The sequence below is a fragment of the Leptosomus discolor genome, chromosome 7, assembly GCF_034619465.1.
Source record: "Leptosomus discolor isolate bLepDis1 chromosome 7, bLepDis1.hap2, whole genome shotgun sequence".
Taxonomy (NCBI): Eukaryota; Metazoa; Chordata; class Aves; order Leptosomiformes; family Leptosomidae; genus Leptosomus; species Leptosomus discolor.
Genome location: NC_141397.1, coordinates 7,245,774 through 7,263,046, shown reverse-complemented (window position 1 = coordinate 7,263,046; position 17,273 = coordinate 7,245,774). Strand labels below are relative to the sequence as shown.

The 17,273-nt window shown below is 40.8% G+C and overlaps 1 protein-coding gene across 5 annotated transcripts in view; it reads right to left on the bottom strand.

Moving 5' to 3' along the window:
- Positions 1–992: 992 nt before the first annotated feature.
- Positions 993–17,273, bottom strand: part of HDAC9 (histone deacetylase 9) — a 276,738-nt gene continuing 260,457 nt past the window's right edge. For all 5 annotated transcript variants that reach the window (XM_086468227.1, XM_086468228.1, XM_086468232.1 and 2 more), the window contains 3 exons: positions 15,524–15,608; positions 10,225–10,378; positions 993–1,032 (listed from right to left, as the gene is read on the bottom strand). In XM_086468227.1, coding sequence (XP_086324353.1) covers positions 993–1,032; positions 10,225–10,378; positions 15,524–15,608 — 279 coding nt within the window. The remainder of the gene's footprint in view (positions 1,033–10,224; positions 10,379–15,523; positions 15,609–17,273) is intronic.

The following is a 17,273-nucleotide window of genomic DNA, read 5'->3' as shown; positions in this document are numbered from 1 at the left end:
GGCTATGTAAGAGAATCAGTTCGTATTCACAGGACAACCTGTAAAAAAACACCCCCAACACAACGTCCACAGAAACACCTGAGCTTCAAATGAGCTGCACGCAGTTACTGAAGATCGCTGCTCTTAGAGTCAGGACGCAGAAACATTTCAGAACAAACTAAAAACACATTTGAAAAGCCATCCATTTTTTCAGAGACTACTTGATCTCTGCTGCACATATGGTGAGAGCTACTGTCAACTACGGAGGGTACAGCACTTTTTTTAAAGGCAGAAGATCGCTCATTTTAGAGAATCGTCAGTGTGTTTTTGTGCTAGAGAAGATTACATGAAACGGGGAGGGATGGCCGGGAGAAGGGAAAAGAAAATAAAGCACCACCAAGCACAGTACTTCGGGACATTTATAGTACAATAAGAAGTGCTTTCCCTTTAGCTAAAATTCCTCATCATAATTTACACACCTTTCACTTATTCAGCTAAGAGCTCATTACAGGGGGTTAAAAAATGGCACGTAAAATAAAGGTGGCGGTGTTTTTTTCATGACACAGAGCAAAGAAAACAAATTCTATTAACAATTTAACACAGTATGAAAAAAATTACCCAGTAAAAAGTGATTCATGGACTTTACCGAGTATTTTGCTGGCTGTTGCAATTCTCGTATCTATAATCTATCATGTAGAATTTTGTAATACTCGATTTCACAATTTCTGTTGGTGAGTGGGTCAAACGGCATATAAAAAGCATGCTCTAGGCTCTTTCTCCCAAGCCCGTTTTACTGTAACTCTAGAATTGTAGTGGTTACATTTAAGGAATCTTTAGGGCCCTTTCAAGTCCATCCAAAGAACAAGTGAAGCTGCTATTCAGAGTTTTGTGCCCAGTGTTTATGTTCCATCTGATCCGTGCCACCCAAGCAGCAGACAAGACATGTCTGAGGGTGCTGTGGGGGGATACACAATGATGTCACCCACAGGAAATATCAGGGAGGACTTGGCACTTCACAAGGCTGGCTCTTCTTCCATGGGCTCGCCAGCAGCTCTGTAAAAATAAACAGGCAATCAGAATACGGCACAAGAGTACACAATGACATTGTAGATTTTCATGCATAATCAAAGCTGATTTTTCAGCTCGCTCTGATGTTTATTTGTGTTATTCAGTTATCCATAAATAGAGTTTCTTTCCTAGGAAGTATAAACAAATGTCAAGTGGAAAAACATTTTAGATCCAAGCAATCACTGAAAATGTTCCTGTTTATATTAAAATATGTCAGAATATTTTATAACTTTTTGTCCAGAAATGTACATGCTTTGTGTCAACAGTCAAATAATTTCATGAAAAAAATAGCTGTGATACTTTTATTTTAAAAGGTTTTTCAACTAAAAATACATGCCTTTATTTTTTCAAGCGGGCCCATACCGTTAAAGCAAAATAGCTCACTAGTAGCCAAGTAGTTAGCAGTGTTTCTTCTGGGATTCTTCTTCAGCCTTCTGATTTTTGATTCTGTGCCTTCATAAATGCATTGCCTGCCTGCCTGCCTGCAACTTCTGAGACCAAATTCTGAACTTGATCAGCAGATCACTGGCATAGAGAAGGTTTATAATATCAAATCAGATTATATGTATGTCTTTTATTTGAAAGCCTCTGGGAAATAGTCAGGTTAGGCAAGATAAGCTCTTTAAAACAACTAAGTAAGAAAATGACAGGGACATATTCCAAGCTGGTGTAAAGTGTCATAATTCCTTGTATCTGACAAGCTACCACACCTGAGGATTATACTGGCAATTATAAAATGGGAAGCTTCTGAGATCACAGCGAGACCTCACTATTGAAGGGCATAAGAATCTGGACATAAACCACTTTTTCACCTCAGTCTGGCAGAATACCATATGACAAATGAGCTTAAGACCTCCTTGAAAATAGTGACTTCAAGCAATTTTGAAATGAGAGGAGAGTAGAAAGTAAATGCAAATTAATAAATGAGACGTTTACCAGTTAAATCTTCTAAGCCAGTATAATAACTGGCTTCAGTAAAACATCCCTCAGAAAGTACAAACTCATGAGATCCCATGGAAAAAAAAGTAATTAATGGGGGTTTGCATGGGCTTTGCTAGTTTATTCAGCAAGAAAGCCAGAGAATTTTAAACGAATCTGGAATTTATTAAAGTTTTTCCCAGTGAAAAATTCAGCAGCGTGTCTTTAAATGATTTTATACAGGTTATTTCTTTATGATTTGGAACGATCACAGCTAATATGTTGAAAAATATGTCAGATGAATGATATATGAAAAAGAAGATGTTTTTTAGACTAATCACTTTCCAAAGGGTTATTGACCCTAAAAGATTATTAATCTATAAATCTCAAACCTTTTGTTCCTCACCACACGGTGGAGAATGTTTCCTACGTACAGCAACCACTGCAGCTCCCTCGTTCCCGAGAGGCGAGGTGAAGCCCTCTTGCATTCCCTCTTTTTCCCCTCTGACACTGTTCTGCCTTGCAGCAGAGACCGCACAGCGGCAGCCAGGGTGGGATGGAGCCCAGCCTGCTGCTGAGGTCCCTAGGTGTGACAAAGGATCGCACACCACGTGGGGAATTCATACTGATGGTGTCTCTTGCTGTTGTGCTGACCACACGCTTCCACTTCCTCCAGCCACTTTTGGAAGACCTGCATGTCCTCCAGCATAACACAAAAGTGCAATAAGCCCTTGTTAAACATCCAGGAGTTTATGGGGGTGTCTGGGAAGGGGATAATTTGGATACAGGTAACAGTTCAGTTTTTATGTTCTGCTGTGAGTAAGTGAATGAGAAGGAACAGTGGTCAATAGATTTCAGCTGGAGATTGGCAGAGCAGGAAGGAGTGGAGCTTTGGAAAACCTCTGGAAGTGGGAGTTTGGGTTATTTCTAAGGATCTAGGGAAGCAGTACGTGCAACAGTCTGTTCACATGTATTTGGCTTCTGGGACTGCCATAGTACAACTGAGAGATGATCTTATTCAGGGTTTTAGCCCTGGACAATTTTTCACTGACAAGGGCACTTCTGAGTGCCAGGGCTGCCCTTGAGTACTATATTCTGCTGTATTCCAATATATTCCAACAGTATGCCAATATTCTACATGAGACAGAGCCTAAGCACCAATAGAAATTTTTGTTTGGAAGTACCAGATGCAAGGTCCTTTTTGGAAAGGAGAGGAGGTTAGAATGCCCTGGCAAATCCAGCTGCTGATTCTCAGTGTGGGTACTCTCACAGCCTTCTCCAGTCTCCTTTGGAAGACTGCCTTAGCTTGATTTTATTAGTGTCAGAGAAGTCATTGGATCTACTCAATGGTTTATCACTAAAAACATACATTTTTATGGGATAATGGCTTAGGCCAGTGTTTTGTGAGGGAGCCAGTAAAGTTTTAGGACCCTTAGTACAGAGAGAAAAACACTGCAGTCCCGTAACACCGAGCGGTGAATCAATATCTACCCATTCTGCGGACACCAAAAGTTCTCAAAAAAAAAATCGAGGGGGCAGAGTCTGACAGACCAAGTTTACATTACTTCAGTTATGTCACTGTTAGTTACGTCGGTTCAGTCAGCCAGCCTGCAGCTGACAAGAAGTTGGCATAAAACCATAAAACAGGCAAAAACCCCCATCCCGTATTTTGTGCTCTGAGTGGTTCCTCAGAGGTGCAGCTGTGAGCTTGGGTCTGATCCGGACGGATTCCATGCGGTCAGCAGATTCAGCAGGACACCGGCTGGGACTGTAAGGGTTGTAGAGCCACAACTGTGATTTTTCATTAAGGCTTCACTGTGGCTCATTTAAACTGCAAGTTCCTAGAAGCAGAGCTCTGTTAATTTTGGCATGCTGGAAAGAGTGCTCACCTATAGCTCTCCATATGTGCAATTCACACTATGACAGAATAAAGTAGTCTCTTTGCAGTTAATGCTGAGCAAAATGATTTAGTTTGAACCTTGAAACAAAAGCAATAGATGAGGCAAAAATCCTACCATATGGATAAAATCTGGCAAAACGTGCGACATAAGTACTGTGCTGTGGCGGTTGAGAATAAATGGCAACCACATTCTTTATGAGAATATTATTTAAAATAGTTCCTATCTACACTTCAAAAAAAAGGTTGTTATTTAAGAATACAGATAAACCCTGTACATCATCCAAAAAAGGTAAATGTTTCTCTTACCTGATTTTATAAATTAGAATTACAGAGATTCCTCACAGCTACATCATCACACATATAAAAATAAAAATTCAAGGTATGTTTCCAAGTCACAGAAACTGCTGAACAAAAGATAGATTTTCTGGCATGGTATGGCTGTTTTATGCCATAATCTCTTCCAAATATAACTCAGCTGTCTCAGGGAAGATAATTTTAATTGAAAAGTGATCCTCTGGTAGCAGAGAGCTGTGGAAAAAGAGGTACATTGCTATACCATGGAGATGACTTGGGGAAGACACCATATAAGAGATCCTGAGTAAGTGTATACCCTAGCAAAAATGGACTTTGTATGGATCAAAGAAAAGGGAATGAAAAGTAAAAACCATCATAGTTTAAGAGCAGAATAAGGTAACTACACGTATACTCTCCAAAGAGCATGCAATATCCAAATAAGGCAAATCAAATAAACTATAAACTCTGGCAAGTTAAATGTAAACCCTCAATGAGGGACACCAAAGGAGTGTCTGAAGAGCAACATGTTAAAGGCATAAAACCTAATAATAAAAAGATCTTTCAAAGTACATCAGAAGAAATGATCAAAGCATAAAAGGAGCATCAAGGAAGGTAAACCGCAAAACTGAAATGAACTATTTATATCTGTGTTCACTAGAGAAGCATCAGGGAGATTTTATTATTTGCAGATGATCTATCTTAAACTGAATCAGCGCTAGAACAAACTGATATACTAAACATTGGCAAATTACTAGGAGCAGACGACGTTTGTCCACCGAGTTCTAGAGCAAGGCAATTATGATGTTGCTAAACAAATAATTATTGAGAGTATTCTACTGGTTAACTCAGCATCCATGCAAGATGTACAGAAGGTAAGAAATGCAATTTCCCTTCTGGAAACTACAGGAGATACAGTAAGCCTGTATGGGGAAATTGAAAGCAGCTATAATCATTGATAGAATTAGTAGGTATTTAGGTAACAGTGAGAGTTATGTCTTAGCACTTACAGAGTGAGCCTTACAAATTTATGAGAAGTTTCTGAAGAAAATGAAGGAAGAGGGATCAAGTGATATCACTGTGCAAGGAAAGTCTTCCAACAATTTTATCCAAATGCTTTGAGGAACCTAGGTTATGAGAGAAGGTCCTTTCAGAGATTAACAATCCATCGAAAGCAGTAATATTGGTGAGTTTTCACCATGGAGGGATTCTCCAGAACATCTCAAAAAGACTTGGCAGACTGTCAGTAGATCTAGGTGATAATGTTTTTTGATGACGGCAAATTACCGATACTAGTCACTTCTAAAGCCCATGACATCATTTCTGAGTGGCAAAGAAGGTAAACACACACAAACTGCCACACAATACACAACACAGGAGGGAGGACAGCTTTAACTGTTTCTACACAGTGACAGCTATGACTGAGAGCTTGGAGTTAATCGTAAAAGAGGTGAGAGCAAAAGAAACAAGAAAAAATCACTGACGTGAAGCTACGGTGTAAATCCACAATGTGCTCAACACCTTGAGTCCTGCATGCAGTTCCTACTCCATCCCAAAGAAAACTACAAAAGGCACAGAGAGGGGCAAGAATCATCAGAAGTAAGAAATTATTTTCACACCAGGAGCAATGCAGAGTCTTGAGACAGCTGAAGGCTTTAAAATCAGAAATGGGGCAGAGACTATGAGTAAGAAAAGAGCTGATTTCTTACAGCGCGAGAACTAGGAGTTCCCCAGTGAATTTATCAGTTAACAAGTTCAGAGCAAAGAAAAAGAAGTGCAATGCCTGGTGAGGCTGTGAGTTTCGCTACTTGAGTGCCAAAGGTGTAACTCGGTTCAACAAAAATCTTTGAAAAGTTTATGCCTGGGTAGGTAGCCTGGAAGCTTTTACACAGGACGGATCAGATAGAGCTGTTGAGATCCACCGACTCACCAGGGCAAGGCTGGGTCTCAAACTCCTCTTCTCCTGATTCTCTTCCTTACACACCCACCACTGGGGGAGGAGAGGACGGAGGGCAAGGTAAGGCTGCCGCCTGACCTGGGGAAGCTCTTCTTCAGCTCCTGAGCCTGGCTGTGATGGCAGACCCTGCAGGGTATGGCCAGGTAGGTGCAGGTTACTCAGCGCAGCTGAGGTGGATACCCAAATAGTGAAATGCTGAGTGAAGCTGTATAGGTTGATACACAAACACAGCAAGTGATCCTACATGATGGCTAGCTGTACCCCATGATCCAACCAGTTGCTCTAGTATATAATATAAGGTATGTGATATAATGCAATGTGAGTGAAACTGCAACAGGTATCTCTGTAATATCAAGAGTAATATCTAAAACTTACACTTTGTTTTCATTTCCATATGAGTAAAATCTATGCTCAGCTGAATGAGGGCCATAAAGTCAAATCCTGATAAATGTCATTCTCAAGATTTACTGTTTGCTGTAAAAATAGTAAATGCAAGAGAACTCACTCCACACCCTTCTATTTTTCCATTTTAAGAAGAAACATACAGAAGCTCTAGTGTATCAGGGAGAGCACTGTACTGGATATTTTCACAGCATGATTTCTGAAATGGATGTCTGGCCAAAGACAGATTCTTATCAGCTAAATTTGTATATCACATAAGGAATAAGCAGTTATCAACACACAAAAGTTACGGTAGTTAGAAATGTTTTATAGGGCATGCTTGTTCCTTTAATTGTATCTGTATTTAAATCCGTGTTAGCATTATGCATGTTTTCTTTCCTATCCACAAACTCTTTATTTCTATATCTGTTCTCTTCTGAAGTCTATAATCAAGTTTCAATTGGATCTTAAAATGCAGAGTTGTGCTTTGGTAAAATAAAACACCCAAAGCATAGCAGCTTTTCATGATTTTCTTCATTTAGCCTGCCAGAGAAAATCAAATAAAAAAAATAATTGGCACTGTCACTTGAAGAAAGAAAGAGAGAGAGAAGAAAGAAAGAGAAATACTTAAGATGGGCCTTAGCCAGGAGCATTTTATCCTTTATTCATCAGTGGTAAATGAGTCAGATATGAGTTGGCGAGGAAAAAAGCTGCTTTACCCAAAATCTGAGTTTAAAGTGAGTCATCTCACTCCAAACACCAATATATCCTCCAACATAACCGGCAAGAGTTTCCCGCAAAGAGACTCTTGCTGCCGCTCTCTTCATCTGGAGGCCTGACCATCCACAGGATCTCTACCGTCAATTCAGTGAAACAGGGTTAGAGATGCAGGCCAGAATTATCAGCCTGGCTGACCATGGTGGGAACTAAGAGAAAGAAAATCAGCCTCTTTCATAATGAAGGAACCCTTCAGCTGCCCTGTCAGCCATGGCGTTTTCTGCTCTGATCCCGCCCTTCCCATCACAACCAGCTTTCCCAAACAAACACTCAATGCAAAGGCTTGCAGCAGGTCTTGAGAAGATGGCCCCTCTCTGCAATGGGGGGATGAGGGACGCACCTACAGTGGCCTTATCAAGAGGGCTTGAGAGCCCGGATAACTTGTCACATCCCACTGCCCTGGTGGTTGCCATAGAAAGGGGCTGGAGAAGGAGCCATATACACTTGGTCCTTAATTACGACAAATATAACGAATGTGAAAAAAGCAAAAAGCAAAGTTGGACTCATCACTACATTTCTGCAGTTTGTGTTGGTATGTGCCTATGAAATGAACGGCATGCTTTTGTGAAACGGATGAAATTGTACTGGCATGAAATGTGCAATGTCAAATCAGTGCCTGAATTATGATCCCAAGCTGGACTTTCATTCACGCTCAAAGTGCAGCCAGGTCCTCTCAGGTCTCTCGGCAGCTCAGAGGACCCTCAAAATCAGACCATTTTTGATTCCATATTCCTCCTTACATCCAGCGGGAAGAAAACAAAGAGAACGATGTCCCGAACCCTCAGAAAACCTAACTATCAATTTTGGTCCAGTGGGACAGCACTTACGTTGTCCTGTCGTTCTCTGATCACAGTCTGGCTTCGGGTGACTTCCTTGTGGGTTGCAAATGTGGAAACAGACCTAGGAACGCATGCGTGCACAGGGATTTTTTTCGTGCTGCTGAAAAATCCCTGCAGCACCACAGAAGATATTTCAAATGAAGCCATTTTTCCACAGAACAATTCATCATGACAGATTCGTCCCTATAAGAGTCCAGAACTGATGAAGTGTAATGAATCTGGCAGCCACATGAATTCCACTTGTGTACGTTTCAGCACATCCGTTTTTTAACATTTCTCTCAGCTCCGCCCTGAAATTCTGTTTTCAGAATGGGTGGAAACTGTCTCAGGTTATCAGTAAGTAGGTAATAAATACAATAATTAAGTGCAGTGTTAGTCAAAGGATTATTTTGTTTAAATCATGTAGGATCAGCAGTTGATCTCAAAGGCTGTAGCTTTAGGTGAGTGGAGGTGCATAACAAACACAATTCTTGGTTATTCTGAGCAATGTAAAAATACATAAAATTAACCACACCCTTTTTCAGAAAAATTCAAAGCTTTGCATTCGTTCCAGCACCTTAACTAAAATTCTTCATATTCCAGAGCTATGTACACACAAGCAGGTATTTTTCTGTCCCTGGCTAGTAGAAGTGTCTCATAACTGTCACAAATTTATATGACAAACCTGATATTATTCCTTAGCTGAGCACTGATTAGCACTTTCACAAATCTAAAGTGTGTCTCCCGTTTGTCATGGATTCTTCCCTAAGCTTTTATGGATTTGTTTGCAATAATACCAACACAACAATAGCCATAGTATATTAAAACAGAATGACAATTGGAAAGGTAATTATGTGAATACTGCGAACTTTACTAGTTAGCTCTGCTCCCTGTGTGTCCCTTTGAGGCATGTCTGTTCCCTCATTGACAGATGAGTGCTCCCACTGTTGTGAAAGACGCTCACTCCCAAACGCATCCCTGGCTTTTAGCACGGCGCTGTTCCCCCGGATGCCTATCAGTTCAGTTCTGATTAAAAGGGCCCACACGAGAGGCAAGAACCGAATCAGACAAGCAGCTGTCATGACATAGGAGCCGTGGATCCTTCTGGCTCCACTCCCGCCACCGCTCTGCCTACCCACAGCTCCCTCCTTTCTCTCCTGTTGTTATACAGCTCTGCTCCACAGCCTGCAGGGAGCTGATGAGTCTCCTTATAAGGCTTTTTTCTCCTTTCCTCCTCCCTCCCCTGTTTTCTCTGTGTGATGGAAATTGAAAGGTTTCACTGCATTTTGGGTCTTCCTCTGATGGTGAAGGCCAGGAAAGTTTGTCCTTAAAATGAGTAAATAGGAAACTCCAAGAACTTCTGCAGTGGCTTTTCTGATTCCTAACAGCTCTTTGAAGAAATACTGTTTTGTGGATGACACAGTATTCAGTGGCTATCACTTTTTTTCGTCTCTAATTGGCAAAAAAACACAACAGCAGTTACTGTATAATTTTCACAATTTGTAAAATTGAAAGCAATCTTTATTAATGTAAAAAGCAGCTGACAAACTGGAAAAACCAGCGTTCTTGTTCTCTGCTGGTGTACCTTCATCCTGGTACACAGAAAACGTTGGCCCTAATCCTGGTCAGGATTGCTTTAAGTTTCATGCTGGCACCATTCCATTGCTTCCAGGGAAGTAACATTTAATGCCTGTATGATAGCATTTAATAATGATTTAAGTCCATCCTTATGAAATTTATCTGACTGAGTGTTAAATGCCTTCCTAGAAAATTAAAACTAAACCAGGTCTGAATAGCTTCCAATGAAAAGAATATGGTTGATTACACTTGATCATGCCTATTTTCCTAATATGGATATTGCACTGTTTATGTAGTAGAAAGCATTAGACATGTGGAGAAAACAAGGTTCTTGTACTAATCATGAAATCAAGAATTACACATGCCAAAAAAATACCCGCTAGCGCAGGACACCTCTGCTTCCAATGGCTAAGTGAGAGAACTCAAATCCAGGGAAGAAAAATGCTAAGTACCTCGATTAGCAGACAGTTTTGAAACAACCCTTGGTGTAGCTGTTTTCTTCATCTCACTTGACTAGAGTGAAAGCCTCGTTGTCTACGATAATTGCGTACGCTTACCTGCTGCCTTCCTGAGGGATGCATTGCTCAACATCCACCGAAAGGGAGGCCATGGCAGATACCGTTTCTGTCTCCTCCCTCTCTCGTTTCTGAGACTCAGCCAGAGCACAATCCACTGGCACAGAGTATGGCTCCACTGACTTCCAGTACTTGCCTAAGGAAAACACACATAATAATTTATGGGAATTTTAGCTAGCACGGTGGTACAAGCATAGTAATCACTTAGTTCAACACTGAGTGATTATAATTTAAAATCACTGTGGTGTAAGCAGTGCAGTTGAAATTTCAGACTGCAGTGAAGAGGTATATTTCTGAACCTAAGAATGCCAAGTTGGAAAGCGCTTTCATTCCAAGGGCTGTGTCACACCCTTCCCCAGAAGGTAATAAACTGGAGGAGTAACACACAGACTAATGAACACATACTGTCAGACAGGCTGTTGGCTTTATCTACACAAGGTGAAGGGAGTTCAGGGCAGGGTTAATACCTAGAAGCTCTGATATGGCAGACAGTTGATGCATATACGGCAAATAGGACTAGAAAAATGAACATTGCTGTACAAAGTGCTCACACAGCACTGTCTTGAAAAGGAAAGAAGTCAGAAATGCCAGCTTGGACTGAGGTGATGTTGCCAGAACAATCAGGTTTGTTAGTCCTGGATGTTCTTTCTCCTCCAACCTCAGGGCGTATGCTAGAACAATAATTTATTTAAAACTTTCATATATGAACTGGCTGTTGCTGGAAAGCGGCCAGATATCATAAGGAATAGAGCCTTCTGGTTTGCTGTGTAAAAACACAGCAGTGGATTAAAAGCCTGAGTACTCTCAGTTTTCTGCCTGTAACAGAAGAGACAGTAAGAAGCTTCTCAAGCAACACAAACAATAATGGCAGGTGACCCACCATCAACAGACAAAATGGTCTGCTACTGCAGTGCCGTCAAGAAACAGAGGTTGATTACTGGTAACCTGGTGAAGAAGTAAGAGTTTACACAGGTATTTCTTACAGACCAGTAATCCACCCAGCACTCACTAGTTGCCAGGTGGATGACACCTGGAAATCAGGAGCTTTGGGAAGGCTGGGAGCTCTGGACCAGAGCTTATCCAGTGTTTAGCAAGAAGCTTCCAGCAGCTGCTGCAGAGGTTGGGTCAGGGTACTTATCTGGGAATTAGACGAAGGGTTTCAACAGCTGTGAAAGAGAGGGTATCAAGTAGGGGACTTTTCCGAGGGCTAAAAGGAGGATTTTGGCAGCTGGGCAGCGGGCTGAGTCGAGGTGCTTATCCAGAGGGTAGCTGGAGGCTTTGACAGCTGGGAGGCCAGGCCAGCAGCGGTGCTGCCTGTGCTGCACAAAGGCTGCTGAAAACTCCCTCTTTGGTAACACAGCCCTCATCACAGTTTCAGGCTTTTCAAAAGATGAACTTTTCCCTCCAGTGAGAAAGCAGCTGTCAATAAAGCCTGAAAATGTCTTTATTCAAAAACATCATTGCAAGATGAAAGCCCAAGTCAATCTGCAAGAACAACCAGCGAGCATGGCCAGCGTGTTTCTTTGAACTCTAATAGTGTGCACGTTTGAGTAGTTAGCAGAATCTTTAAATAACGGGGACCTTCTGGGGATAAAATGTAAAGTGTATTAAGTATCCTACAAAGTTGAGATTAAGTGTTAGGAGGTTGGCTTTGCTCCAAAAGCATGAAAGACACAGCTAAAAAGTTATGTACATAACAGTAGGCTCAATGATTGGAGCCTGGCAAATTTTATAAAAACAAGACAAAAATATTCCCTATTATTACTGTGCTCGGAGACCATATTCTCTGTTCATTAAAAAAATACACTAAAAACAAACAAAAAAGTTATATGAGCATTCCACAGTGTTCTCACAGATCATATGTGCAAAAGTCAGTCTTTGCAATATACACCCAATTCAAACCCTATAATTTATGAGCTAAATGTTCGCAGAGTGGGTGGGGTTTTTGTTGCAGAAACAGATGTGCAAGAAAATCAAATCTGTTGGCATGGGAATAATACCCCCTCTTGCCTATAAAAGAAATGAACCCATGTTCACTGCTGGAGTTTTCAAGGGCTCTTATTCATAAAATAAAATATTAGTACCCAGCTACCACTGTGTTGCTCTCCTGCAGCAACAATAAAACAGCATCAGTGAGGCTCGCTACATCGCGTTCGTTCGTTCACACACAGGCTCGCACACCAGCTGCCCCTTGAATCCTGACTTTCTTGGAGCACTAAAACTCAGGGCCAATTCAAGCATATTAGTGGGTGCTCTGTGCCCATTTAACTGCCCTTCACTCCCAAGCAATGGGTGATTTTCCTTGCTTCCTTGCATTGAGAATTGCTCTGAGAGGGGCTTCAGCGATAAAGAGGGAGAGCAGAGTCAGGCCAGGAAGCAGGTGGCAGCACCTATACAGCAGTGGAGGGTCTTGGAGAAGGGGAGTACATCCCAGGGTGTTTGCGGTTTGTGGGAGGAAATTTTAAAGCAGTCCCAATTAGGAAAAGCATCCAGGCAGCAGCGGGTACCTCATGCAAAGAGGGCTTTCTGACGCTCGTGAAAAAGCAATGGTAGTTTTTTCTTTAAAATCAGAAAGCTGTACCTTACACCTGTGGTAAGCAGAACAGCTTTGCAAGTTTCTTTTTATAAAGAGCGACATTTATGTGTTGCGCACAAAACGTACAGCGCTTGCATGTGTGCGCAACCACAAGATCTGCAGGCAAAGTCTTGTGGGACGGAGAGGCAATCACAGCATGCAGCTGCAAAGGAGCTTTGTCAGAAACCCTAGGTATGCTGTGGATTGACAATTAAACGAGCTCAAAATGCATCTGCCTCAAACTGCTCACATCTCTGAAAATGCCATTTCTACTGTGCTATACTGGAATGTGAAATTCTACCGGTCCTGTTACATTCATTGAGAAGAACTTGGTGGAGTTCAGGGGAAAGAATGAAGCAGACTGCTGGTTTCATTCATACAAAACTTGAAGAGCAATCACGGCTTGCAAGAACAAACAGTGAAATCAAATCAGTCTTCTAGGTATGCTTTGGCTTTCAGCATGAAAATGGTCTTAAGTCTCCCTCAAAGGTTTGTGGGAGCACTGATTATTACCAGGAAATAATAAAAGTGAATGTTTCTGTCACTGTTACATGCATTTGTAATTGCCTTTCACAAATAGATTTGGACATGCCGTACCATGGTTTGCTTGAAAAAAACAGTTTGGGGGTGGTATTCAAGCTAGCGAGCAGGATTGTTTAGAAATAGCATATTACATGGGTGTGGGAACTACTACTTCCAAATGTATTACATTTCCAAAGGAGCTTTGGATCACTGTCTCAAACAAAACTTTTATGCAAATTCCATTCTAGTTAGAAAAAAGTTGTTTCCTCTCATTGTCTAACTAAGTATAGTATCTTCATTTTTTTTTTTGCAGCAAGCATAGAGGAGAGACTTTTTTTTTCTAGAATATCGCTAATATTCATGATCAAAGTTGGATCATGGAAACACAGACTCAATATACATGCAAGCAATCATCCAAACAGATCAGGTCTTGTCAGTATCTCTGGAGGTTTTACCCCACAGCCTGCATAACTCCCTGTAATATTCAACATGTACTTGCTTCCCTTAATTCCAGCTAAATGTGCGTCCTCCATGTAGCTGCACTAAACTTCCTCAATGCTCCTTTCCATCATCCAAGCGTATTCCTCTCCAATACTTGGTCTCTCTCCGGATAAAATGATGTATGCATAACCTTTTAGGTAATAGCTGTGAGAAAAGACAGAATATTGTGCACAAACAACTCCAGACCCTCAGTAGTCCAAATCAGGTTTCAGAAGAACAGCCCACTGGACTGCTGTGACTGAACCAGCTCAGCTCGAACCTCAGCTTGTGCTGAACAAGCAAAGTTAAGCCACTCTGCCAAGCTCTGAACTATGTTTTTAGACACGCACTATGTATTTGTTCCTAAATCCATTCCTTCTTTCTGAACTGCCGTCGTTTGTGTGTATTTCTAGGAAGACATTAAGCCTTTCTGGAACCAGTACTAATTTTTTTTTTCTCAATTCACCTTTTTTTTTTTTTGTTTCAGATCCATTTTCATTAAATACCCAAGTCTTATTTCAAACAGAATTCTATATTCTTTCTTCATGCCTGTGGCCTGTGTGCAGCTTTGTGTCCTTATTATCATTTGCAAATCTGCTCTGTCTTGCATAGCACATGAATTTCCTTAACTTGCTGATTCCTCCCAGATCATTAACACGGAATTTTAAGGAAGATACTAACTCATGAGCTACCCTAGGACATACCACCCAACAAAAATTACTTATTGGAATTTATCATATACAGCTGATTTTCTCAGAACATTTGCATATCTGGGTGACTGCTGGATATGAAGGATGAATTATATACCTGCAATGAATTTTAGTTATCACTTTACAACTAAAATCAGCTTGATGATTACTGCATGATCGATGGACAACGCATGGTGTCCCTTTTAAAAACTGCATTTATTTTATGCAGATGAATCCAAATTATTTGTGATTCATCTAACACGAAGAGAAACATTTGTTATCCATTTAGTATTGTTAAGGAGCCAGCAAACAGTAGAAGTCAGGAAGCTCCCACTGCCTCGATAAAACGGCAGAAAGCAGAAGATTAGAGAATTTAAGGGAATTCTGCTCAGTTGGATTAAGGCAACTGATGGCAAAGGGAAAATTTTTCAGTGAGACAGAGCAAATGCCCTAAAATGTCTGGGTAGTAAAGGGTTGGGGTCAGAGCACACAAGTGAAGCAATCAAGCACCCTCTGCAGCAGAAACAGAATAAAATCCTGTATTTGTTAGCAGTGTTCCATGGATCAGTGCCCATTTTGAGCTTTTAAACTGTGTCTCAAGCTCCTATACATCTCAAAGTGAGTAACTTGTGAAGGACTGCACAAACAGAATCTGAAGAAACTATTTGTTACAGCTCTAATGTAGTTACCTGTTCCTCTCCCTCACTGACAAACACCTATTTCATCCAAGCTGCTCGGGAATGGAAAGATTTGGGAATATTCAGGAATCAGAAAGCTCCAAATAACTTAAATGGGTTAGTTTTTCAGGGCTAAATACATAGCAGAAACAAAGAGATGTCAAAGAGACAAAAATAAAAGTGTACATATATATACAGTAGACACAGTATGTTTGTTTATACTTAAAACATTTGCCCGCTCTTTTCTCTGAAACAATAGTTTAATGTCTATGACATTAATTAATAGTAAAAAAATACCCCAAACCCACCAACCCACCAGCCCAAACTGAGAAACATACTTTGAATTTCAGTGGTCTTTTTTAAAGAAGCTATTGCATTCATATTGGGGATTTGGTGCACAATATCTTCCGGGAGAGGCTCCAGCTGCAAGAATAGAATAGAATAATATAAATTTTCAATAAGCCACAAGGAAGTAAAACAAACTGAAACAATCTAATCCGCAGGAAAAGCTCAGCCCAAGAACTGGTTAACGATTTGCTGGTATCAGTTCTAAAAGCATAGCTGTGATTTTGTTTTCTGTTTTCCAGCCATGTAATTGAATTCCAAGGGGCTTTTCTATTGGCTGCAAGACTAATCTATGTAGTCTCTGAAGCAGGTGCATGTCTGTGTATTATTCATTAAAAAAATGCTAGTTATTTGTGTAATTTTTGCAGGTTCCTCACAAACCAAATTCCACTGCGTCTGTATACGCAGCTGGACACTCCAAACAAAACCTTGCTGAAGCCACACTGGAACTGAAGTGTGCACTCTATTTTTCTGGTGTTATTACATCTAACCATCTTACACATTCTAAGATTTATAGGGGAAAACCATAAAAACCAGCTGCTTTTACTAGTTTTGCGTTAATTTCAAATAAAATCAAAGATTAAAAAATGATGATGCAGATTAGCAGCAAGAGTTCTCTAAGTAAGATTTTTATAGTCTCGGTTGCATTTTAACTAGCCAGTTTTAGTTGTATATGTTTTGAGTAGGGCTGCATCATAGTAAATTAACAGAAGGAAGTATTCAGTTACTGCAGTTATTTTTGCCCTGCAATGGATAGACATACCAAGAAAACTGTATTTTGAAATTCATCCACATGTGCTTTTTTGTCCACCTTCATACATTTTCTCCTAGAAAAAGGGTAAAAGATTGTTTGGGCTAAATGCTTGAACTGTGCTTACAGTCCAGACAGTTTTTCTGCTTCCCCGCATAGGCTGCTAAGGCTGGGTGTGGAGATGTGCTTCCTGCAGAACTGGGAGTAGCAACTGTGTGAAGGTGGACAAGGAAGAGCAACATCAATACCAATCTCTCCTCTCTCGAGCTCAGGAAGTTTGACCACCATTGACAGGAGACATCTGTACTGCAGACAGAACTCCTTTCTTAAGCATGCCTGAGTCTACTTTAAACTAGGTCAAGTGAAGCCCACCCAAGGAGCTTCCTCTGTGAAGTTAGTAGCTTAGTAGCCATCATACATTGTCCTCCGGGTTGCTACTGCTGCATTGCTGCCCACCAACTAGATAAAATCAGCTTTGATCCAAGTGCACAAAGTGGGAAGTAACCGCAGTGTCAATACTCCCTTAGCGGTGCTATTTTAAGCAAGCTCAGCTACAAATCCCAGAACTTCTGGGATCCTACCATTACGATCAGCAGTGAATGCCTGCCTGTGATAAAGACATTGCAAATACCACCAGTCTTTTGGAGTCTTGGTAACTGAAATGAATAGGGCTGTTCATGTCATTATTTCCTTAGAATTCCATATGGGATTGCAGCTGGAAGATTTCCTTGTGTCTAGAAACAATAGCACTATGTTTTGTTTTCAAATAGCATAAATCACTCCATTCTGCACAGTGAGCAAGTGTGCAGAGAAGTGCTGGTAGGACCTGGCTGGGTTGCAGCTCTACTTCGTTACCGAGGAGGCCAAACTACGTAGGAAGGCTGTTGCTATCTCATATATCTCATGGATTAGAACAAAGAAAGTAATTATAATAAAAATAATATTTACAGATACATCTGCAATTTTTAAACCATATTTACTTCATGATCTTC